The sequence below is a fragment of the Loa loa genome (assembly GCF_000183805.2).
Source record: "Loa loa unplaced genomic scaffold supercont3.53, whole genome shotgun sequence".
In the NCBI taxonomy this organism is placed as follows: Eukaryota; Metazoa; Nematoda; class Chromadorea; order Rhabditida; family Onchocercidae; genus Loa; species Loa loa.
Genome location: NW_018108233.1, coordinates 152,744 through 176,349, shown reverse-complemented (window position 1 = coordinate 176,349; position 23,606 = coordinate 152,744). Strand labels below are relative to the sequence as shown.

Sequence of the window (23,606 nt, the reverse complement as noted above, 5' to 3'; positions counted from 1 at the left end):
ATCATTTACTGATTGTAAGTACGAATAAATTGTCAAATAATCTTTGTTCTCGAAGGAGACTTCGTTAGTACCAATAAATATCATTGCAAAATATAGAAAAAAAACTTTTAAAAGCTTTCTTTTTAGCAAATCCAAAATTTCCGCATTTTTATATGAAATAGAGCAATTTTTCTATTTTATATTTTGTTAGACTTTGTCATATAAAACTGTTTGCCTTAAAAATCAATACGAAATGGATTGTTGATAAATAATGGCTAGGTAGAATTTGATATCATACAATTGTAGGAGGTTTCTGTCATTAAGAGACCCAACTTGTTTAAAGTTGAAAAAAACTTTTGGAAAATTTACGGAGAAATATGGGAACTAAGGCAAACTTTTGTCGGGGCCAAGGACGCTTGAAATTTATTTCTTCATTCTCATGGACATCGTCTTCTTAGAAGCAATTTTGATTGGATACTCAAAAATAGAGTTAAATTAAGCTCTATCACATTGAAAGTGTTCAAATATGATTTAATTGCTAGCATTTTGAAACGAATCGCATGCAATTAGTTATTAATTATACATGATTGAAAGCTAACTAACAATAACATGAAAAATTGGACTTTCAATGCAAATATAGCTGCGCAAGTGTTTAATTTTTAATAAGGGTTTATTTAATTTCTCACAAGTATTTATTTAATTCTTGATTCAAATATGAACCAAATTTAAAATTTCAAAAAGACTCGTCAGGTGTTATTAGGCAAACAATTCACAGTTGATCAAAAAAATAAATTCAGATTTCCCTCGGAACCGATATCTATCACAATGAATCCGGTTGGGTGAGTAACAGAATAAAACCAAAGAAACATTCAGAAATGAATGAATGAAAAAAAAAAAATGCAATACGCAACTGTATAAAATTAGAATATGCAATGGTATATCGAGATTTGTTTTATTTTACGTGCAGAAGAGAAATATTTTGCCTTTTCTGGCATCTAATCCACCTGGATCACTCCATTAATTTTCCCTTATAACAGCCTGAAATACAAATGAATACTTCCACTTTCACTTTTCCAATACGAGATGGATTTATTACTGGTACTAAGCCATCTGAAATAGTTAAAAGTTTAATTATCTTTTGTTTGCGTACAAAATGCTGAGAAATCTTTCTAACAAATATTATTCCTTTGCAGACTTTGGTCTAAGCGGATGAACAGAAAGCATTCGAAGTTTTAAACAGAAGTTTTCATATTGAATTTGAAGCAAATTAGAATCAGGAAGAAGAAAGACAGAGGTTCATTTTGAAATCATACAGTATTTCGAATGTTCCGAGTCGTGGTATTGCAAGGAAAGAAAATTACACCCATTATAATACCATCTTTTGTTTAGTGCAGAATTTTTTAGTGTTGAATCAAACTGTGAATTCTATTCGCATAGTAGATATCACATGTTAACCTTATTTTAAAATACTCCTGCATTACTACTTTACTTTTTGCTTGGCATTTTTAGCCAAGGTACTTGTTGATATCGTTGCTGATGTCATTTAGAATAAACCGGTACGAAGGGAAAAATAAGTTGTGGTTATCCGAAAAATCGGAAGAAAGTGCGGAAAAGTTCTCCAGAAAACGATTATAAATCTGTCCTTTGTCATGTACTCATCAGGCTCAGATCCATCTACTTCAGGATTTCAAAATTTCTTTTTGTTTTTGGTAAGGTGAAAGTTTTTGTGAGTGAATGAGTGAATCAATCGATCACTTTATGCTTGTTGGATATCATTCGATGCCTGTCGTGGCCTTTCTCCAATGTTCCGATCAATCAAGCAGTAAAGAACAGTTGTTGCTTGACGTTATATGTTTAAGATATTTTTGGAATATCTTAGTTTATGTGTATGAGAGGGAGAGAGGGAGAAGAGAGAGAGAGAGACGAAAGAGGAGTAGATGGAATGAATAGACAGGACACGATCGAATTCAACTTCCCTCTCTTCCAATCGTTGCTTTTCAATCACACCTTCCTTTTCATATCTCAAAAATTTTGAGCAAAATACCGCAAGAGTAATAAAAGCTAGCTACTACTACCCCACTATATAGTTGGCAGGAGGAAATTATTTTTGTTCTAAAAATTACAAGTTCTTGAAAAATTTGAAATTCCCTCAAATATTGTACTGGTTACAATTTTCTTACCAGTATGTTATCTATGATTACTTTATTGAACCTAATGAAAAAGCTGAAACAAGTGATTTTGCAGTAAATTGTGTTACAAATCATCTTTAGAAACAGAAATGTTGCAAACTGGTAGAACACTTAACTATATACGGTATTTCGATTTGAAAGAAGTGCAGATAGCTAATAAATTCTTCAAAATCTGCAATAAAAATAACAGGATTGATAAGAGAATAGAGTAAATTAAAAAGAAACAAATGTTTTATAAGTTTGATCATAGAGTAAAGCATTCAGGCACTTCTAATTCACTCTTTCCACCCTTCCAATTCTTTTCCCTCATCTTTTTATTGAAAATGAAAAACAAAATTGCAATGTCTTGTTTATTGAAAATGAACGCTTTGTGGAAGAATACAACCCTTTCTTACAACAGATTCTCTCAGCTCAGACCTTCCATCTCTTCAAGCATAAATCTATTTTGGCACATGCCATTCCATCCCTCCCTAATTATTCTCACAAATTTCACTACCACCCTATATTGCTCGGATCAATTTTCTTTTCAAGGTTTATTCTATTCTGCATTAGTGAAACAAAAAAAAAAATTTTTAGTGAATCAGTAGCAAATTTGATATTAGATGTTATTTGCAATATGGAATACGAGGATATTATCTTTTGGATGATCCCAAAGAACGGATGATCATAGAATTCAGATCACTTCAAATTGGGATATATACCGGTTTAGCTATCATTTGCTTTCGCATTAGATTGATTTCGAATTAACAGAACTGACAAAACTTTGTTATATATATAAGTCTCTTACTGGGGTGGAACGAGCTCCTGAATTCACTGAATTTTTGATTGATGATAGGATTAAATGATCAAAACAGCATGCATGCCAGAGCCGAACATATAGTTGAAAGGGAATAAATCGAAAAAATATTCCATTTTCCCCCATCCTTTTTTGATATATTTTTTTTCATCTCACAGCCACTCAATGCTAGACTAAACGAAAATGTAAGTGTCGGAGTAAAACGTAGGTCTCTTTGTCCGAATCTATCCTGATTTATCACTCCTAACGATTATCTTTCGAAATGCATCTTTAATTCTTTTGCAAGCATTCCCTTACCTATGACACAGAAAATTTGGCTCAAACACTTTTCGCGGGGCTATAAATTATTGACAGAACACTTTGCACGAGTTTGTTCGACCTATGGTTAGCATGGCCTAGGATGAGGGATAGAAGGTCAGAATGAGACTTCGCTTCATGAGGCTTTTCTTTCCTTTTTTTTTTTTTTGGAGAGGGTTAGAGTCTAATACTTTATTTTATTTTATACCATAATATATATTGAGCTTTTTCTGTAAGCGGTTGGCATCAATCAATTTCAATTAGATTGCTATTATCGTGTTTCTCTGTAAATAATACAGGGTATATATATTCCAGGGTAATATTAATTATTATATTACTTCCTTCCCGATCAAGGCTTATTTTCAGGAAATGTCTTATTTTCGGAAAAACACGGCAAGTTTGGAGGCTCGATGCGGCCAGCCGCTGCTCCCCACCGACGTGCTGAGCGGCGACGAGGCCGGAAAATGGCCAGCACAAAATGGGGTGGGCCTAAAGCCCCATCCAGAGTTCGCCGCGGCTGCAGAAAGCGCCGGCACTAGTGCTCCTTGTAGTTGCGGCAAGGCTGAACTAGGTCTTATTTCAGGGAAGGGCTTTTATTAAGCCTCTACTTATTAGACTGTTAGACTTCTCAACTTTAAATTTACTTTTTTGTAATTTTCAAATGATGTCAGTTCTGATTCAGTGCCGTGGGAGACTTTAACACTTATTGTTTGTTGCCAGAATGTGTCTTGAGAATAATCGGAACTATACCTAAAATCCTATGTCGTTATTTTAGCTCTCCATTTTTTGTAAATGAATTCACCCCAAGGAACTAGCAGATATGCAAACATTGCAAATCTGCTAATTTTATTTTATAATAACTAATATCACTCTAACCCAGTGATATTAGTTTATCAATAAAACAAAATTACATCCCTCCCCTTTTTGAACCTAGCAATTCCGCAATTCTTATGTCAAACTTCGCATAAAAGAAATTTGCAAGGTTCTTTTGTTAAACATTTCAGATACAATATTATATACCCGAGTGTTTACTATAAATCATCTCTAAAATTTAATAAGCATAGCGGATGATATCATGAAAAAACATGGAAATGTGTTCAGTTGATAGAGAGTATTCTTCTAAATGCGATTAATAGATATTGCTAATTTTCCAAAGTACAGAATTATTCTGAATCAAATAATTTAATAAAGACCCAAATTTATTTTTGAATTTCAGTCTAAGTTAGTAAACGAACATCAGATCATGATTAACTGCGCATAACTCAGATCATTGTGTTTCTCATTACTCTCTCTACATTCAGAAAAGAAAGGCGCACATTTGAAAGATGTGCTTGAACTTTAAATAAAGACAAATATCAAAAAAATCGATGACTATGATTTAGAATTAGCATTAAAATATGTTTAAATAAAGAATTTTTAGATGTTACACTCAGAATGCACATAGTAATAGGAGCTGATTTTACTTTCGTCAGAGTTGAAACTGCTTATTTGTTTTCTCGTACAATTATACTTTCAATTTCGTTCATTTGTTGTCAGGAGAAATTAACGAAACTTTTGGCTTTCTTATACAAATCGTTAATTGTGATGTAAACGTAGTAATACTACTATATTGATATTAGAGGATACTGCCGCAGAATACACCGAAGCATTAGTTATTTCTACTTTCCTTCATTAAACATTGTAACTTAAATTTTCAAAATCTATTCGTTTGAATTATTTCAGTGCCAAAATATAGTCAACTACAAATAGATTCACTGACTTTCACTTCACGTAATCGACTCTGGTACTATGTATTGATTCTGAGTGGGAAGTTCTCCAGTCTTTCCCCAGTTGATGCAAATAAGTGATTATCGACTACGATAAGCACTGCAGCGGGAATGGGAATATCGGTGGATGGAAAAATTGGCAACCAATCGATAATCAGTGGTTCTTCCCAAAATTATGCTTATTGTTCCGTTATTTTTTCGAAACAACTGAGGTTTAATTTAGTATCCTTGGACAATACACAAGATCCAACCGGTCTTTCACAATGCCATTTGTTACTTTACTTCCTTGTGCTCAAATTTTTTCTATATCTAAGTCTTGGGATCTCGAAGACTCCAATAATAAATTCATTTGACATTGAATTAGAGGCATTCTGGTGAAATGAATAGGCAAACAATGCAACAGTTTTGTTCACGGTCCACACTAAACTCTATATAAATTGTATGTTGTCTGATTACCATTTCATTCCTCATTTAACGATGAAAATATTTTTTTTCGCGCACACATCAAAATACGTTTCAATTTCTGTTGCAGTATTATGAAATTTCGGTAATAAGAATGCTGGAAGATACTTGTTACCACAGCAATACGGATCTATCAGTAAAGCTGTACAATCGAGTTCAGTTAAGAAGTATCAACATTTAGTATGCCGTTACGGTACGCCCAACTCTATTATGCAACCAAGCAGCTCATCAACTAATTTTCTTATCGCCCACTACATGCTATTTTTCATCACTCAACAAAGTTTGTCCCTTACATTATTTCTGGATATGGTCCTAGCAGGGAAAAAAGAAAATTTCAGGACAACAGAAAAAGGATTTCATGAATTTTGGAAGACGATTCATGTCATTCATCGCTGACAATAAATAATAATAACATATACTAGTCGCAATCATCCCTCATAGATTTTTGGTTTTCAAAAATCTACCTACATTTAAAATTCACATGTAACTTTTCTGTTTATCATAACGTTCAGAGTTTGAACATTTTAATTATATAATTAAATCTTACAAATTTCAAATGATTTTGGGAAGCTTCCAGATCTTTTGGTATTGATTTTTAATGAATCTCATTAATTTTGTTCATGAAAAATTTTACAGATGCACTGATAACATAATGAATAGCACATATAGATAATCTCACGCGCAAAAGGGATAGTTTCAATAATTCTGATGTTTGTTTCGAAGTGGTGCAATCCAGCCTACCGTTATAAAGAATAGTAGGCACTACTGAAATCAAACCAGGATTAGTCTTAAACAAGGCTAACCAAACTATTAGCAATCAAGTAGAATATTGAAGAAATTGAGTTCATATAAGTATTTTCGGATTAAGGCTGCTTACAGACTTTCTTAACTGCCTCATTCTTCAAGTTTTCTCGCTCTTCATATTCTTTGAACAGTGCACTTTTCCGGGCTATAGAAGTACATGTCTGATGGAACAAAAGACCTAAGTTCGTCAACGATGACTGAAATTCATGACTGAGTTCTCGATTAGCCAAACAAATTCCTGACCCCAGACCTAAATGACTATGCAGGTGATATATTCGACTAGAATGTCACCTATCGACAACCTCCGCTTTAGTAAACCAGCTTTACGCCTTCAGTTTAAATAAGACTTGCCAATGGCCTTCGTCAGATGATAATGACCGAAATTGTGCGTTTTGGTTGGGTAGCGATGAAAATTTTAATTCTGCAGGCTGTGTTCGTTGAAGAGGTTTCGTTATCTCATACTTTACTATCAAATTCATTGGTACCGAGTTTAACAACATCTCTATTAATGTTTCGAAATAAATGCAGTTGTCTAAAGAAATCATACTTTATGATGAAACAATTTAAAAACGAAGTATGCAAATTAAATCAAAACAGCAGTCTAATTGTCCAATTACTGATTTGAGGACTGATGGTGCAATGTTCGGATGAGGAAGAACGCTTGATGGTGGATGTGTTTCGAGGGTATAATTCTCTTATCCAACCAGTTCGTAATTTGAACGAAACTCCGATCATTGTCAAAATGGCTTTACAACTTGCCCTCCTCATCAATGTTGTTCGTTTCTCTAATGTCGAATTTTCTCAAGCGATGTTTCAATTTTCCTCCCAGTTTTTTTTTGTTTTAAAAGCAAAAATGGAACTATTTATAAACGGTATATTTGAAGGTTTCTCGTAAAAACCGGGACCACTTATTTTTTTGTCTGCTGTTGTACTATCAATTAAAGTCGATATTATATTCTATTGTTTTGCATTTTCAAATTCTATATCATCCCTTATTTAGGATGAAAAAGATCAGGTTATGCATACAAATGTGTGGCTCACTTTGGTTAGTTACTTATCTTCATAATGCATTATTTTCCATATTAGGTTGCTAACTGATCAGAATTTTTTATTTAAAATGGTAATAGTTTCCCCTAGTTTTCTAGAAGAAACTTATATTTGATTGGATAAGTAATTGTGCTAGAACCTAAAAACGATAAGTTCATATATCACTCAAATTCATACCATCACTCAATTCATAATATCACACATTTGCAAGGAAATGATTTTGTACATGTGAATAAAACTTCATCCGACCAGGAGTTTTAGAAATGGCACGATTTTCAAATGCGTTGGAACCCGGTAGATTATGGTGAAATTCAAAATATTCGAGTTGCACCGGACAAAGTTTGGATGCCAGATATCGTTTTATTCAATAAGTAAGCTGTTTGTGGTAATCATTTAATAAATCTCAAAATCTGTTTTCTGTGAGAAGTTTTAGATCCACAGAGATACTCTCAGAGCTAAAGTACTTCCTAAACTAAGTGGCCAAAGTGAAGTTGGCTAATTATCTCTTGCTTCAAATCTTTGTACGGAAACATACTGCCCTTATGGCTAGATGGATGAGTAAGATGTAAAAGCTAAACTTTAATCAGTAAGAGTTGAATCGCATATAATGCATTATTATTTTGAAACTTAATTAGTAGAATTAAGATATGAGATTAACATTGCAGTGCTGATGGAAACTATGAAGTATCATTTATGTGTAATGTTGTAATCAATTATAAAGGCGAAATGCTGTGGGTACCACCGGCGATCTACAAAAGTTCCTGCATCATTGATGTTGAATTCTTTCCTTTCGATGAACAAACATGTCATTTGATTTTTGGCTCGTGGACAGTAGGCTTTTATAGCATGCATCTTTAACCTTTGATTTTGATTTTTAACTTGATCGAAATTCAAATTTTGTTGAACTAAATTGTGCTGAAGCTTTAAGATTTTCTCTTAGATTGTTTTTAATCATTTCTTAAAAAATTTTTCAACTGGTGGATGAGAAACATTTGGTCTACGTAGCAGACTTATTTATAAGTTAAAAAAAAAATCAAACCAACTGCTTACCAACTGCTCTGGCTTCCCATTGCTTGCTGTAGGCCCAAAAAATGCTTATCTTTAAGCTGTGAAGCTTTTTATAGAATGACAATCAAAAAAAGTTAGTCAGAACACTTTAAAAAATTATTTGATAAAATGTTAGAACCGTCTAATTTTTCTGGCTGGAAACTTTCGATTTATATGTAAATAATCTGCATTTGCAGTACAATGAAAATGAGATAAAATTTGAATTCGAGCAGGCAGAATGGGTCGACTTGTCAGAGTATGCGCCGAGTTCAATTTGGGATGTTATGGATGCACCTGCCGCTTTAGTTAATAAGCGTTCACGCATCGAATTTCAAATTAGAATAAGGTAAAGTATAATCTAGAATTAAATATAATAAGGTAGACTAAATCATGGTGATTTAGCTTGCATTTCCTTTGTTTTGTTATTTATTATCTGTATTCTTCTTATTTATTTCACTATTCATTATTATTTTATCATTTATGATACACTTCTACTAGACTTAAAAAAAACTGTTTGACATAACTTAGTCGCAGCTGGTGAATACATTCATGTAATCAAATCCCCTATTATCGAAAAACACAAAAAATTTAACTGATATGAATTTGTTTTGTGTTATTTGATATTTCCAACAAAATAATGGAGCTATAGTTACTTATCAATTCTTTCTTAAATGTCCATTTTAATTCCAGATTTCTGGAAAGCGATCAAATCTTCACCTTATTTTACTTTATTTCAATATATTCTTGAAATTTTTGAAATTTGTTTGAAACCTAGTATTTGACTTGACCAGATTCGTTTGGAGAACACTTATATGGCTTTAGAGCTGATGGTCAAAAATATCTGACCATTTAATGTCCCATATTCACTCTTATTAAAACTGCTTCAATAATTTTGAGATTCGACAAGTGGTACAAATTTTGGCAGTTTTTCATAATATTAAAAATTCTTAGATTTTCGATAAGTTTTTTTTTCAGAAGGAAGACCCTATTTTATACTGTGGTGCTGATCATTCCAACTGTATTAATGGCATTTTTAAGTATGGCCGTATTTTTCCTACCCGCTGACTCAGGTTTTTCCATTTATCGATTCTAAATAAAAATACATGGGATAGAAATTTGTTTGATGCATATTTCTTCATAATGCTTATAGCTTATTGCATCAGTAAAATCAGCATAGAGAACAATTTCAGGTGAGAAAATGACACTCACTATATCAGTATTACTTTCAATAGTTGTTTTCCTATTGCTTGTTTCCAAAATTTTACCACCGACCTCCACAATTCCATTAATGGCCAAATATTTATTGCTCACCTTCGTGCTCAACGTTATAACTATACTCGTTACTGTTATTATAATTAACGTTTATTTTCGTGGTCCAACTACTCATCGGATGCCCAAATGGGTACGAACTGTTTTCTTGCAGGTGAACACTATATAGCATTGTTTGTCTTGATTGTTTTAATTTTTTGAATTGATTCCGACTTTTTATACTATTTGCATAGCTATTTCGATCTTTATTTTGCAGTTTATTGCTTATTGTATTTTTGCCGAAGGAAAGTACCCGAAATCCTTACTGGAAATATAGGAACTATTTTTTGGATTTCCGCCATTGTCTTTTTACTTTTTTGTTTTGAACTATAACTGTAGTGATTGGGGAACTGTTTTTGTTACTTTCTTTATTAGAACTAGGATTTGTTGGTGCATTAATTAAACTTTTAAATGGTCTGAATTGGACTAAATTAAGCACAGTGCTATAATTGCTGAGGGAAAATGGAATTGATTTGTTGGTATGGACACGAAGTTAGCTAATTAATGAATAACTGTAATTTATTGCTTGCTTTAGATAATGCCTAAATTATTGTGTATGCAAAGGCCAAAATCGTTATTGCGTAACTTTACCCAGAAAAATGGACATTCAGTTACTGCCACCTTCCCTAGTATCAATGAATTGAAACTCAATCCATCCGTACATCATCCATTATGCCCATCGGCTGATACTGATATTAGGTATCATTAATGACTTTTTGATATCAATAAGATGATTTCATGTCTAAAATTTAACCCTGAAATTCAACAGTTCGTTATTATTTTGTCCACCTCATTTTGACGTCTGGCAAACGTTTTGCGACTTAGAATGTTTTTTGTCTCATTCAGACAACCGCCAGCAATAGAACTAACTTATGTGGATAGTATGGAGCAATTGGAAAGGGATCCATCGACAAGTGTTTATTATCCACTCAGTCCAGATGCTTTACGTGCCATTGACGCTATCGAATATATAACTAATCATTTGAAGCAGGATGAGGAATATAAAATGGTCACATTTATTAATTTTTCATTGAAAGCTACATTCTAGTGAATGTTCATTTTACCATCGAAATTTCGTGTAATTAAGGAAAGAGTAGCGTAGCCATCCATCATGGGTGACCCGTCATAGTATTGTAAGATATGATATGCACTAAATGACCAAACATTTCTGTTGCTAAAGAAATCTTGTGCTGGCCAATAACATAGTCTTTTACAGCCATAAATGCTGTCTAGGAGGATGAAAGTTAGCGGAAAACATGTTCTGTTTTTCATTATTATGGTAAAATATGTTTATAGTATCGCGATGATTGGAAATATGTGGCAATGATCATCGACAGACTGCTGTTATACGTATTCTTCGGTATTACGGTTGGTGGTACCTGCGGCATATTGTTCTCCGCGCCTTACGTTTTTCAAGGCGTTGATCAACGAGCTGAATTACAACGTCTTATTCATTTGTACAAAAATGCTGGCGAAATTTGAAATGGTTTAGCTTAGTTATAAGGCCATGGTATTAATTGCTAAACTTGACAGAATGTTATTGCTGTAGAAAAAGACTTCCAGAAGTCGGTAGAAATAATTCGAAATCAGTACGTTCTCGGGCCATTAGTTTTTCATTCATGTATTTATTAATTATTCCAAATGTTTAGTATGAATTAAGAAATTTTCATCAAACAGTGCTGAAGTTGATTTTGGTACTTTTTCAGTATTGTTTTTTCCGTGAATTATACAATGGGGATTTCATTTTACACATTGATTGGATTCGAGTTTGGCTAATTCGCATGGCAATAACTTTTTCTCCTAAGAACAGTTTTAGTCTATAAGGATAGTTCTAAAGAAGTTCTGCAGCACAAAATACTCTGATTTCCTGGCTCTAAGTATTTTCTTACTTTTGCAGTAAGAAAAGTAGCAAAATATGAAAGCAAGAAAACGGAAAGATGGAATTTCGACTCGATTGTTATTTTGTCTATTTTATTAGGAATTTTAATGGTAGGGATATTTGTCATAAAAGCTATAAGTGGTTAATTGGTAGAGGAAGTTTGAAGACGTTGAAATTTAATTTTAGTAATTTGAACTGAACTACGAAGAAATAAATAATGAAAATTGCTGTAGAGATCGCTCTACCATTTCATATTTAGCTGTTGATTATTAATAATATATGTAATAAAAAAAACATCTTGTTGGAGTTAATCACTGAAGATTCATGTAGATTTTGAAATCCCTAAGTAAGACTGGTGTTCCATGACAATCAGGACTTTCTGGTTAAAACATTAGTGCCACTGTGACCAGTGAATGCCAAAGACTGTAGCTGAAATGTTGAAATCACATTGTATGACTCGTCTAAACTAATTTGCAGCTTAAAAAAAAGTTTTTTATCCGCAAAACAAATTTTAAGCTTAACCATCCAGAAATATGTTTGGAAACATGATTATATCAGTAGACAAAGGTCGTTAAGCATCTCCCTAATAGCAGAACGATGAATAAAAATACACAAAGATATGATCAGCTTCGATGTTGTAACAAACACAGCAATCTGTCCAGATTACATGACACTGATCACACAAAACGATTGTGCTCTTTCAAAATGAAATCTCTTTTACATAGTCATTTCCATCAGAATTCGGAAGATGTCAGTTTCTTAACTTGGAGAAGACTTATTAAATTACAGCAGCTTAGCCAAAATTTATTCTGATGATGGGGGCGGAAACATTTTAAAAAAAAGGAAATGAAAACTCGGGATAAAGTCCATAAATTGATAAGCTTATTTAAAAATACAATTCTACCGGGAATGATGACTTCATCGTCGGCGACTTCGTGAGGCAAATTTTTTTAAAAAAAAAGCCGTTCATCAAAAGTGGAGCACCTTGAAACCATGAAGATTCATTTGAACGTGTCATCAGCCTCAGCTGGATTTAGCTGATTTCGATGGAAGTTGTGATTCGAGCAAGTTCTTTTTCAGCATAATGCAGTTAATTTATTACACTCAGAATTAGCAGTAATAACTGGTAAATGACAAACAGTGCTCTCATTGCGAAAATCAAGATATCACTTTATCATTTCGATTCGTTTTTTTTTGAAAGGACTTCCTTTTATTTCCATTTCGACAGAGTACAAGGAAATCCATAACGGCTGGTCCGACTACTGCTGGATCCTTGCCACCAAAGCCATCCGTTGTTTTTTCCAACTTCATATGCAAATTTTCGAATAATTCAGTGCCTTCGCTGTCTTCAGTACACATGGTACTCATCACCGAAGTGCAGGAGTTTGAACCCACCAGCACCGCCTTTGACTTCTTTGTACGATATCCATTTGTATTCGAAACCAAGCTGTAATTGAGCAAGCTGCATATGTTCCAAGTAAGCATATTGCATATGTTCTCGCCCATGGATTGGCTTGCCAAATTTGTAATACAACATGCATATTCTGTTGACCCTTGATCCTAACAGGATCATCCGGAAACGGCGAACCAACTGTGTTATATGGCCAAGTATCTTCAAATTCCTGTCATCTCCAGTAGCAAAACGATCAAGCGCAGTTTAAACCGCAGTACAAATATTCTGATGCAAACAATGAATATCAATGCATCATAGTTGTTGCTTCTATAGATAAATGAACTTCTTTTTCTGCAACTAAGCATTTAGTTTCTTTTTTTTTCTTTTTTCTACGAATAGGAAATATTGTAGAGGGAAGGAGAGAGGGAAGAATCCACAACGAATGGAATGACAGGAACATGGTATATCGAGCATGGCGCATGGATTACGGTGTCATTGTTACAACATTAAAAGTGTTGCAGAGATACCGCATGATACTCAGAAACCAGCACATGTAAGTAGCGCCATCCTACGAGATGTATCTTTTGCCAAGTGACTTTGTTTTAATCTCTCTGCTCATGGAAGCCTCAATGTAGCTGTGACTCATGAGTTGTAATACTTGAATCTTCCCTCCCCATTCATTCATATCAGCTATATACGGCAGCAGACAAAGACGCCATTGTGACAGTGTAGAGCTTTGTCTATTAATGTGCCGTCTGACCTAAATACCCTTTGTTGATATTATATGTATGTATGTATCCCTCATAGACATTGTAAACCTCATTCACTTGTCTGGTGTATATGGAAAGGACTCGTATCTCATTCCAAGATTATCTTTTCTTTCAACTCATCATTTCGGTAATTGCAGCATATTAGTTTACCTTCGCCAATTCATTTCACATTGGTTATCGTTCGAACTATTTCGTTGGCTAATAAACCGTTCTATACTGTACTGAATTCGCTTCCCGTTGTTGCAACTCAGAACTTTACAGCAGTACTTTTTCAACAGAAGCAAGTCCTTCGTGTTCCAGTATTATTTTTAATTCAATTTCCATTTATGACACTTCACGACAAAACTTTCGCGACATTTGGGATGAATAAGAATGACATGAGTAGGGCTTTATAGCTTGGAAAAGAAAGAAAAAAAGGAGAGGGAAAGGAAGAAAGAAAAGTAGAGGAAGCCGAATGGGAAGGAAAAATTCGGACTTGCGGTTGTTGCGGTCGCAGTAACATCGTGCAGACTTCACCCGTCTCTGGCATAGGCTGATGGGGAAAATTGGGAAGTGGCGGGGAAGAGAGGGGGAAGTTTAAGATTTGGTTTTGAGCATTATACTGATTGGGAAGAGTACGATCGATAGACTAAGACAAATATTAGAAAAGGTGTTAGGGCGGTCGTCGGTATCCTCTTCCAGTATCCTCGGAAGAAAATCGAACTCTTTCAACAACTACTTGTAGTTTAAGTTTAACACTGTTCTCTTTTATTGTTCTTTGGTTTTTTTGAAAGGAAACACTGCTATGAAAGGAAGAGGAAGGGGAAGAGGAAAGGAAAGCTCACTTGAAAGCGAAACCGCCACTAACCCTACAGGTTTGCTTTTATTTCATATCCGTTTTAAGATTAAAATTTTACCTAGTCCAATGGTAAATACCGGGTGATGTATGCACATTTTGAGATCTATCCGTTCTTTAATTAGTATTAATTTCTAGCAGGCAGCATCCTGAATATCCACCATAAAAATAAGCGCTTTTGGATAACTCCACTACACTTCGATATCTTAGTGTTGTAAAAAATCTTTACATATTCTGGAACATCCACGTTATATGTTTACCGTCACTTAGTTATTTGTGTCAGTCAGTACATTTGCAATATTTGCTGGTAGATTGAACGGTCTGTTTTCCAGTGGGAAGAGGACATGGACGCGGTAAACAACCGAAGTTAGAGATTTCTAGTGCTGAATTTGCTAGGGTTGGACAGAAACATGGTGAAAAGGTATTTCCTAATTTTGTTTTGCAATGAAATTTAAGGGAATATGAAATCGAAGTCTTTTCGATTTTAAAGATAGATGAAGAAAAGGGAGGAGTGGACGCTGATCTGGAATCTTGTTTTCGTTTTAATTTATTTCGATGTAATGATCTAAAGATGGTGAAATTTTAGTACGAAAAAATCAGTGAGTTGATATGTAGACCAAATCATGGAGAAATGGGTGAGCATATTGAGTTAATGGCCAATTTCAAGTTGTTGGAAGTACCTCCTTCTCTACAAATTTATTGCTACCATGTGGATGTTGTGAAAATAACTAGGAACGGTAAACTTGTGGTGGAAAACAGGTATTTAAGTTAATTTCGTTTTAAAACTTGATTTTTGCTTGTTGAAATTGTTTGTAATATTTTCTTTTTTGACTTACATTGAATATTATACTCCATCGAGAGGTCTGCTTTAGCAATGCTTCGCATTCGCCTTTGGTATAACGCATCAACCAAATTTGCTTTGTTCAAAGTTTAAAGACTATTACTGTGAAAAGGGTTCTAATATTTCTTTGCTGTCTTCACTGGATTAGCTTTTGTAAATTGTTTGAAAATGACGCATAGGTAGAGCATAGTGTTGTAACTTGAGTCATTGCTGAAAAATGTCTTTTTCACATCCCATGTTTTCTTACAAAATAGAAAACTTGGGATTTTACAAAATACGAAGCTTTTTTTTAGGGATATCTGTCGCGAAATATTTTGGGAAGTAATTTCGAATAACGAAGCAATATTTGGCACAGGATACTCTTTGATATATGATGATTGCCACACACTGTACTCTCTAAACAAGCTGAAGACTGAGAAACCAACGTTGGAACTACAGTTATTCGTAGAACCAAAACCTGGTTTGAAAGTGTGCACTTCATATTTGTTGATTTTGGAAGTCTGAAAACTGCTGAATTTTTGTAATCTCAAACTGTGAACATATAAATATTAGACCGTGACCTTGGTATTCTGTTTTCATGTCTTTCTTGCAATGCTTGCTATAATTGTAAGCAGTTTTTATGGTAATCTTTGTAAGTACTATAATGTCTATTTTTTCGTTTTGTGATCAGCTGGTTTAAAAACTCATTGCTTTTCAGCCGCTCCATGTATCTTTCTTGGTTCTTATATCAGTCACTAATTATTTTACTGTCACTGTCAGTGAACAATTACCGAATTTCCAGCCAAGTATGCGATTTTTAGATTGTTTGGTCAGTCAGCGAGTGCGCTGTCCTTTCATGTAAGTTCAGTTGTATTTATTATATTTAGTTAAACATAAGGGGTAAATTTTCTGAAGTATGACACTTTCAAAACTTTGATTATTAAATTTTTTCTTCAGGTGATGCATTTTTATACCCGACTTATTTTGCAATTTTTTTTTTACAATAGTAAATTCTTTCATTGCTTATGATTTGTTTCATGCGAATTTAGGAGTATGGCTGCGAGTTTTTATCCGTTTGAACAGTGCGTGTATATGAAGCCATGTAAAAGCATTCCGTATAAAGTTCTAAATATGGGTCCCGGGATGGAGGCATGGACTGGATTATATAGTGCAGTAAAACGCTGCGAAAAAGGACTCATGCTAAATGCAGATGGTCAGTAAGTTATCTGCTGTGTTTTAGGCAAATCCGTGAGTACTAGCACTGTATTGAATAGTTGAGCTACTTATAGGATATGTTTTAGTTGAATTTGTTTCGGGATCGTTTCTACACCATTTCTAGTAAATTCACAATTAGACATTATTATGTACCGGTCATTTCAGTATCCACAAAGGTATTTTATAAATTGGACATTGGGTTAATTGATTTCTATTTGGATGTCTTAAATGAATTTGTGGGCCGAAGAAGACCATACGATATCGATATAGTAGTAAGTGAAACGTTTGCATTATCTGTGAATCAAAGACAACAGTTGAAGGATGCAATGAAAGGTGAATTTTAACTTTATTTGAATATGTTTACTCTGTAAATAATTTTCTTAAAGAAAATTCAGCAAGAATCATGTGTGTCAATATGTTTGTACTTGTCTACAGAGGACCTATATTTGCAATCATTGCTACAAAGCTTTGTCAGTTGCGGTCAGCGGAATGCTCAAAATCACCATCACCAATCAAATTGTGGCTCATTTTTATCTGTAACACTTGTAGAAATTTTTTTTTTTTTTTTTGAAATTAACTGAGGAGTTATCTTGGTGCTGCGATTAGGTTCATGAAGGGTGGATGTCAGGATTACGCCATTTCAATTTCCGTTAAACATTTTGATTTCCAACTGTTTCGTTTAAACTGTGATGACATTAGAAATTGCCAGAGCAAAAAGTTTCCAGGCTTAACGCTGAAGGTGACGTATGATAACAGACATGTCAAGTTTATTGATGTTGGATTACCTTCACGAATACAAAGGTTGATTCATCTTAATTTGGTTATGCGGCCTGTCATATTTCCGTAGTTTTTTATTTTTTTCTACTGTTAGATTGAGTTTTAGATTTCAAATGAGGCGAAGCGACGATTCTATGGAGGAATTGACTGTCGAAGAATATTTTAATCGTTATAAAAGTAATTTGCTATTCTTTAAAACTTTGTATCTGGGCAGGATAAGTTTTGACCTGTGTTTTTGAATTATTGTGCATTTACGTAATTGAGCACATTTCCCGTCTTACCAATTGTTTTTCTCTTTATTCACTTTTTATCAATTGTCTCAAATTCCGTTTAGATATACGCTTGAAATTTCCGAATCTTCCGGTATTACACTGTGGCACACTAACAAGGCAGGATTACTTTCCGATGGAGCTTTTGCGGTTATCTGACAAAGTGCAGCGTGTGAAAAAACGTCTCACACCGTTTCAGATCGCAAAACTGATCAGAGTAAGTGTACGAAAATGAGCTGCATGACCATGGATGTCTTTTTTTCTCAAGCATGATCCATCGAATCAAGTGTTAGAAACATTTGATGTTTGAAAGGAATGAATTAGTTTGGGAAGTATAATTAGGTCTCTTGATACGTAATCTGACTAAAGTACTGGGGATACTGGCTTAATTTAGCAATTAATAATAACAGAATCGCATCAAGAGATAATTAACAAGTAATACTTTTATTGGAGTAGAGGAAGTGAATATGTTGTGACGGAGATAGATTTTTCAATCTAACACATATTTCTTCACTGTAAGAGGAAGTCTTTTCTTTATCGTAATAGGATTACAGCATCGTAAAAAGTCAACTCAGGAGATTTTATAGCTGCCGTATCTATTTAGCAATTTTTCGTGGATAAAATTCCCTGTGCAGTTCATTAGAAATAATAATTGTACATTGTATATTCCTATATTCATTCTTTGTTTGAGGGTACGGCATTAAGTCCTTTGGAGAGATTCAAAAAAATTGATTGGTTTCTAAAAGGAATGAGGATATCCACCGATGATGAGTTCATTCAGCAGTTTGGAATCATTTTCCCATCAGTCCGTGGTGGAGTTCCGGAATCAGTGCGAATCCTTGGTCGCATTTTGCCGTCACCCGCAATCAAATTTAAGGTGTATTGAGTTGAGCTTATGTTTTATCCTTAGTTATTCTTGATGATGGAGATACTTATAGTTGTTTACGGTCCTTTTATTGCTTCTTTTTTTATGGATAATCGCTTGCGAGAGGACTCTTTCTCTTTTCGAATGATCTAAATTTGAATGGGCTGAAGAGGCCATTAGAAAATTGAATGGAATATTTTCGCAAAAGAAATTTTATATCAAGATTAATCAGAGTAAAGTGATCGTTCACTTGTAAAAAGCTTCTTTATTCCTAAAAGATATCTAACAGGAAATTGCAGACAATTGAATTACCAACGACGAATGGTTCTTGGCGTTTAAAAGATGGTTTCTTTCAAACCGCCAATGTTGTTCACTTTGCTGTTGTAATCGTTGATAAAGCAATTAATACGCAAAATTTTCGGTATTTATTTCATTTTCGATCAGAACTGGATCATATTCAATAAATAAATAGTTGTGGCAAGTGATACTCATGACTATATAAAATTACAGGGAACCATTCAACACTTTAATTGGTGCTTGCAAACTCTTCGGTATGAAGTTTGTGGGCGAAAACTTTGGTGCAGATACTGTTGAGATATATAGGTGGGATACGCGTAGAGAAGAAGCTGACATTTACGTACGCAGTTTCAAAAAAATGTGTAGTGAAATAAAAAAAGAAGCGCTGAAGCCGTTGATGATCTTTATCACTCCGGAAAAGAATGATGACACATATGGTATGTTGGAAACTTTGTTAAAATTGCATGGCATTAGCGAATGCTGATGTTAGCGCAACAATTAGGTTCTTTGCAGGACGAATAAAAGTGACATGTGATAAGGAGGAGGGTGTAGCTTGCCAAGTGATTCTTGCCGAGACATTTCTCAAAATGCGCGGAAATCCTGAGCATAATGCTGTGTCTCACAATATTTGTTTGAAAATAAACGTGAAATTGGATGGCGTTAACAACGAAGTGGCGAGAAATCAAGACTAGTAATTAATTACGAATTCTCTACTTTCTATATTTATCTGTGAAGGTTTAAATATAAGGAGTGCACGCTGCTCCATCTCAACCCAACTGCTGGTGCAGTTTGTAAGAATGTTAAAAAAATTTGATGGCAACTCAAAGAAATTGTATTAACTCGATAGTATGATAGATGGAGAAATGTAGTTCATGTCATTTCATTTTTCATATATAAGTATTTCCAAGAATCATTCAAGGTTTTTTCAGCTGGAAAAAATTTACTGATAAAGAAGCTCCAACGCTCTTCATAGGTGTTGACGTCACGCATCCACCTCTAGGTGATTCGTCGACCTCGTCAATTGCTGCCATTGTTGGGTCACTAAATATTAGTGCAACGAGGTTTGGTGTTTATTCAAGTAAATCATGGCTAGGTCATTTTAATGCTTCCAGAAGATTAAAGAAGTTCCGTGTGACAGTTCGTTTATTAACGGATTGTTAAGTAAATATAAAAAAATACTTTGGCTTTTGTAGTTGTTTTGTTTTACTTTTTCTTCAGAATTATTTTTTAGGTATGCAGCTTCTTTAAAAATTCAACAACCAGGAATGGAAGTAGTAACATATACCGTGGATGTATTCCGGACACGTATTATGGAGTTTGGCGCACAAGCAGGTTGTAAACCGCAGCATATAGTGCTATTTCGGTAAGTTGTTCGATTATTTTTAGTTCATTTTAGCGTAAAGCTTCAGAATAGAAAGGCTTAATTACGCGATACTTTCATAGTTAAACACTATTTCTGGTATATATTTTTTCCTTTTAACGTTTAATTCATGACTTACGTATTCATACATGAAGAATTATATACTACCATCCTTTTTTTTGCATCGCTTAGAAATATCCATACTCATATTTACGTTAACATCAATTTCTTCGTACTTTAGTGATGGTGTTTCGGACTCTCAGTTCTTAGATGTCATGAATGATGAGTTATTATGCTTGAAAACAGCTATACATCAACTAGATCGACTCTACAATCCAACAGTTTCCTATGTTGTGGTACAAAAAAGACATCATACTCGTTTCATTGAACAAGATATGGAAAGGTGGGAAGTATTTTCTGATTTAGTGAAGAGTGCAGAAAGAATTTGTGATGAATAATCCCAAGGTAAATCTAGATTCTAAACTCTACTTGTAGGGATTGACAGTATGGGATTTGAATCAATCATGATTGTTTTATTTGCTCACAGTTTTTGCTTAAAGCTAAAAGATCACTGTTTTCCTTTTCGCAAAAGTAATGGTTCCCATTACGAATGTTTCCTATTGCTGTGGGAAACATTCTTTTTCCTCTACTTTTTGTAAACAAACATAAACTTGGTGTTTTTCGAATCTAGCAATTTTCGCAGGAAGTGGTTTGCTTATCGAATTCTACACATTGCTTTCTTTTCACCTTTCAGAGTCAAAGGTAATGTACCACCAGGGACAGTCGTTGATAGCACGATAACGAATCCATTGCGATTTGACTTCTATCTCTGCTCACATCATGGTGCTATTGTATGTTTCCGACCTCTTCATTTATTATTTACATTTCTTCATAGTGTAGTTAACGTATCAAAAGGTTCAAGGTGCTATTCGAGTGACTCGACTGTGAAATTTACTTAATATTTTAATGAAGATAATACCCAGACTTTCCGTTTTCTAGAATTTATTGTTGGCAGTTGCTCAATTGAGCACCATTACTTCTGGTAATGTATGTAAGTCCAATAGTTTGTTGTCCCACACTATTTACTTATTAACTTGTATAGCATAAAAAATGATACCGATGAATAGGCTGTGAGAATCTTATTGAAATTCAAGAATGAACTAATCATAGGGCATTCCAGGGAACGTCTAGGCCATCTCATTACACTGTTCTCTATGATTCATGGCATTTATCTGCAGATGAGTGGCAAGTTAGTTCTTAATACCTTGCTGATTACATTTGGATGCTAACTGCATTTTTATTACTTGCATATTTCATCTCCACAAAAAAAGAAAAAAAAAAAAATTTAGCTGCAATACCAGCATCTTTTTCTTGTGCTCAGAAAAAAAAGAGTTCCATGATGATTCATACTCATGTGTTAATGTGATCGGAATGTTTTTTTCTGCACTCTTCAGCAAATGATTTATGCTTTGTGCCACGTGTACGCCCGATGCAATAAGTCGGTTTCAATACCAGCACCTGTTTATTATGCCCATTTAGCTTGCGATCGAGCAAGACGTCTTTTGAAATATGCGTAAGTTTCCCCATTCAGAAAAAATTGGTTTTTTAAATTACTTAATAAAGAAAAATGAAAATTCGGTAAGACTACTGTCTTTTTTATGTGTTGCCTTTTTACAAGGACAAAAGATAGGCAAAAAGAGCAGATTCAAATGTTGAATATTGCGGCGTGCAAATCAAAGTGAAAAAATATAACGTTAGTTTTATAACACGTTATATTTTTTGACTTTTTTTTTCTTTTTTCCTAACGTTGCTGTCTTACAGTGTTAACTGATAAGATTCCATATAGGTGTGCAGTAATCAAATGCTGCAATTCAAGAAATTTGACGTCCCAAATCAAAAGTTTTTGCATTTGGGATGTATTGACGTCGGTAGCAGCTTTTTATATCGGTTTATAATAAAAGTCTCTGCATCCTCCACATCTGTTAATCTATTAGATTTACTGTGAGTTGAAAATACTACAATTTTAATCAGTGCGACATTTCAGACGAATGGGTGAAGCATTAAGAAATGAGACCAATGCCCGTACGCTTGAACAAAGTTTTACGCTTAATCCAGATACTCCGAATATGTATTTCATATAACATTGTATTCATCTAGTCTGTATTATGTGATCAGCAACAAGAATTGAAGTGATGAGCAGTTATTTCTCGATATGTTGTTCCAAGGACCGGAAAAGCTTTATTTTGGATCCAGTATGACGTATAGTATAAGTAAGGGTTCAAAAAATTATCCTGTTGTGGGAAGTTAACTGCTAACATATGAAGATGTAGAGCCCTTGCAGATTATCTATAAAAATATCTTTTGACGAATAATTTCATTAGCAATAGTTTGTTATAGATTGGAATAAGATATGTGATAAAAAGATTAGACAAAATGAGATGTGTTTCGACTCTCTTGTAAATTCCTGAAGTTAAAAAAACAACGGTCATTTCTGCTTCCACTTCTTTGCTGGTCAGGTAAGTATGATGTCATTTTGTATTTATTTTATTATCAGGTATATGGCAGTGTATCCTAAATTCGAAAGAAAGACGGGTACCGAAGTACCGATGTAAGTTCAATAGATTGCACATTCAAATTATTCAAATTATATGTATACAGATTTTATATATATGTACATTCAAATTATATATGTATATCATTGTATTTGTAAATGTGGACTTTGTCAAGTTCAGAATCTGAGATTGTTGTACGTGAAAGTTGTTTTATCACTTCCTGTATTGTTTATGTAGTAAGACCTCTGGTCTCATCATGGATATGGGACTTGAACTGTAAGATTTAAAGTAAATTTTCATAGAGATTTGGTTCTTGTCATTTAAATAATATTGGGGGGGCTTTGCTATTTGCGGACAGTCATTGATCACGGGCATCTCGATGGATTTATTAAATGAGCTGATAGGAAGTTGATTTTGATTCGTGAGCACTTGGTGAGTAGTTCCACTTATCGTTCGTTTCCCGTTATGCTCAATGTTTGCATCATGTGGGACTTGGAAATATTACTGTTTAGATAAATGAAATATTTTTATCGTACTGATCGTTTTTTGCATTGATAGAAACGCTTAGAAAAGAAGAGATGTCTTGTTTCTTTCCGTTGCAGCTTACATATTCTTTAAAGTGTAACATCTTCACTAACGCCTGTAAAAAATGTGAAATTCCCATTCCTTACTGGAAGTGTCAAGTTCTTTAGATTTCTTCTATTCAGTGCCATGTCAGCGTCTTTATTCCGGATGAATTTCCAATCTACCTTATTTGTGCATTGTAGCTGGTGCAGACAGTGAAGTGGTCAGTGAAGTACCTACCCCTTCCGAGCAACTCTCTAGTGAGCATTTATTGGGAAATCTTGAAATTCATGCTACGTGTGATCTTTGCTTTTA

General features: G+C 34.1%; 4 protein-coding genes across 4 annotated transcripts; 3 read left to right on the top strand and 1 right to left on the bottom strand.

The window, feature by feature from the left end:
* Nucleotides 1–3,630: 3,630 nt before the first annotated feature.
* On the top strand, nucleotides 3,631–3,861 carry LOAG_00455 (hypothetical protein; the record flags this gene model as incomplete). The annotated part of the gene is made up of 1 exon (XM_003135995.2): nucleotides 3,631–3,861. One exon carries the CDS (start codon nucleotides 3,631–3,633, stop codon nucleotides 3,859–3,861), a length of 231 nt encoding a protein of 76 aa, XP_003136043.2.
* A 1,731-nt stretch (nucleotides 3,862–5,592) lies between these two features.
* On the top strand, nucleotides 5,593–11,177 carry LOAG_00453 (nicotinic acetylcholine receptor non-alpha subunit; the record flags this gene model as incomplete). The annotated part of the gene is made up of 11 exons (XM_020445439.1): nucleotides 5,593–5,769; nucleotides 6,920–7,068; nucleotides 7,294–7,338; nucleotides 7,602–7,711; nucleotides 8,006–8,171; nucleotides 8,585–8,733; nucleotides 9,363–9,457; nucleotides 9,578–9,810; nucleotides 10,231–10,394; nucleotides 10,542–10,704; nucleotides 10,992–11,177. The coding sequence occupies exons 1-11, from the start codon at nucleotides 5,700–5,702 to the stop codon at nucleotides 11,175–11,177; spliced, it is 1,530 nt and encodes a 509-aa protein (XP_020304103.1). The 5' UTR covers nucleotides 5,593–5,699.
* A 1,555-nt stretch (nucleotides 11,178–12,732) lies between these two features.
* On the bottom strand, nucleotides 12,733–13,080 carry LOAG_00452 (hypothetical protein; the record flags this gene model as incomplete). Its single annotated transcript, XM_003135992.2, has 1 exon — nucleotides 12,733–13,080. The coding sequence occupies one exon, from the start codon at nucleotides 13,078–13,080 to the stop codon at nucleotides 12,733–12,735; it is 348 nt and encodes a 115-aa protein (XP_003136040.2).
* Nucleotides 13,081–13,985: 905 nt separating this feature from the next.
* Nucleotides 13,986–22,316, top strand: LOAG_00451 (hypothetical protein; the record flags this gene model as incomplete). Its single annotated transcript, XM_020445438.1, has 22 exons — nucleotides 13,986–14,036; nucleotides 14,511–14,591; nucleotides 14,905–14,993; nucleotides 15,159–15,331; nucleotides 15,707–15,881; nucleotides 16,111–16,250; nucleotides 16,442–16,605; nucleotides 16,773–16,940; nucleotides 17,333–17,408; nucleotides 17,491–17,561; nucleotides 17,719–17,870; nucleotides 18,345–18,530; nucleotides 18,818–18,939; nucleotides 19,029–19,252; nucleotides 19,329–19,506; nucleotides 19,745–19,876; nucleotides 20,047–20,178; nucleotides 20,417–20,578; nucleotides 20,930–21,026; nucleotides 21,356–21,424; nucleotides 21,630–21,748; nucleotides 22,220–22,316. Exons 2-22 carry the CDS (start codon nucleotides 14,522–14,524, stop codon nucleotides 22,314–22,316), a joined length of 2,796 nt encoding a protein of 931 aa, XP_020304102.1. The 5' UTR covers nucleotides 13,986–14,036; nucleotides 14,511–14,521.
* Between the last annotated feature and the right edge of the window lie 1,290 nt (nucleotides 22,317–23,606).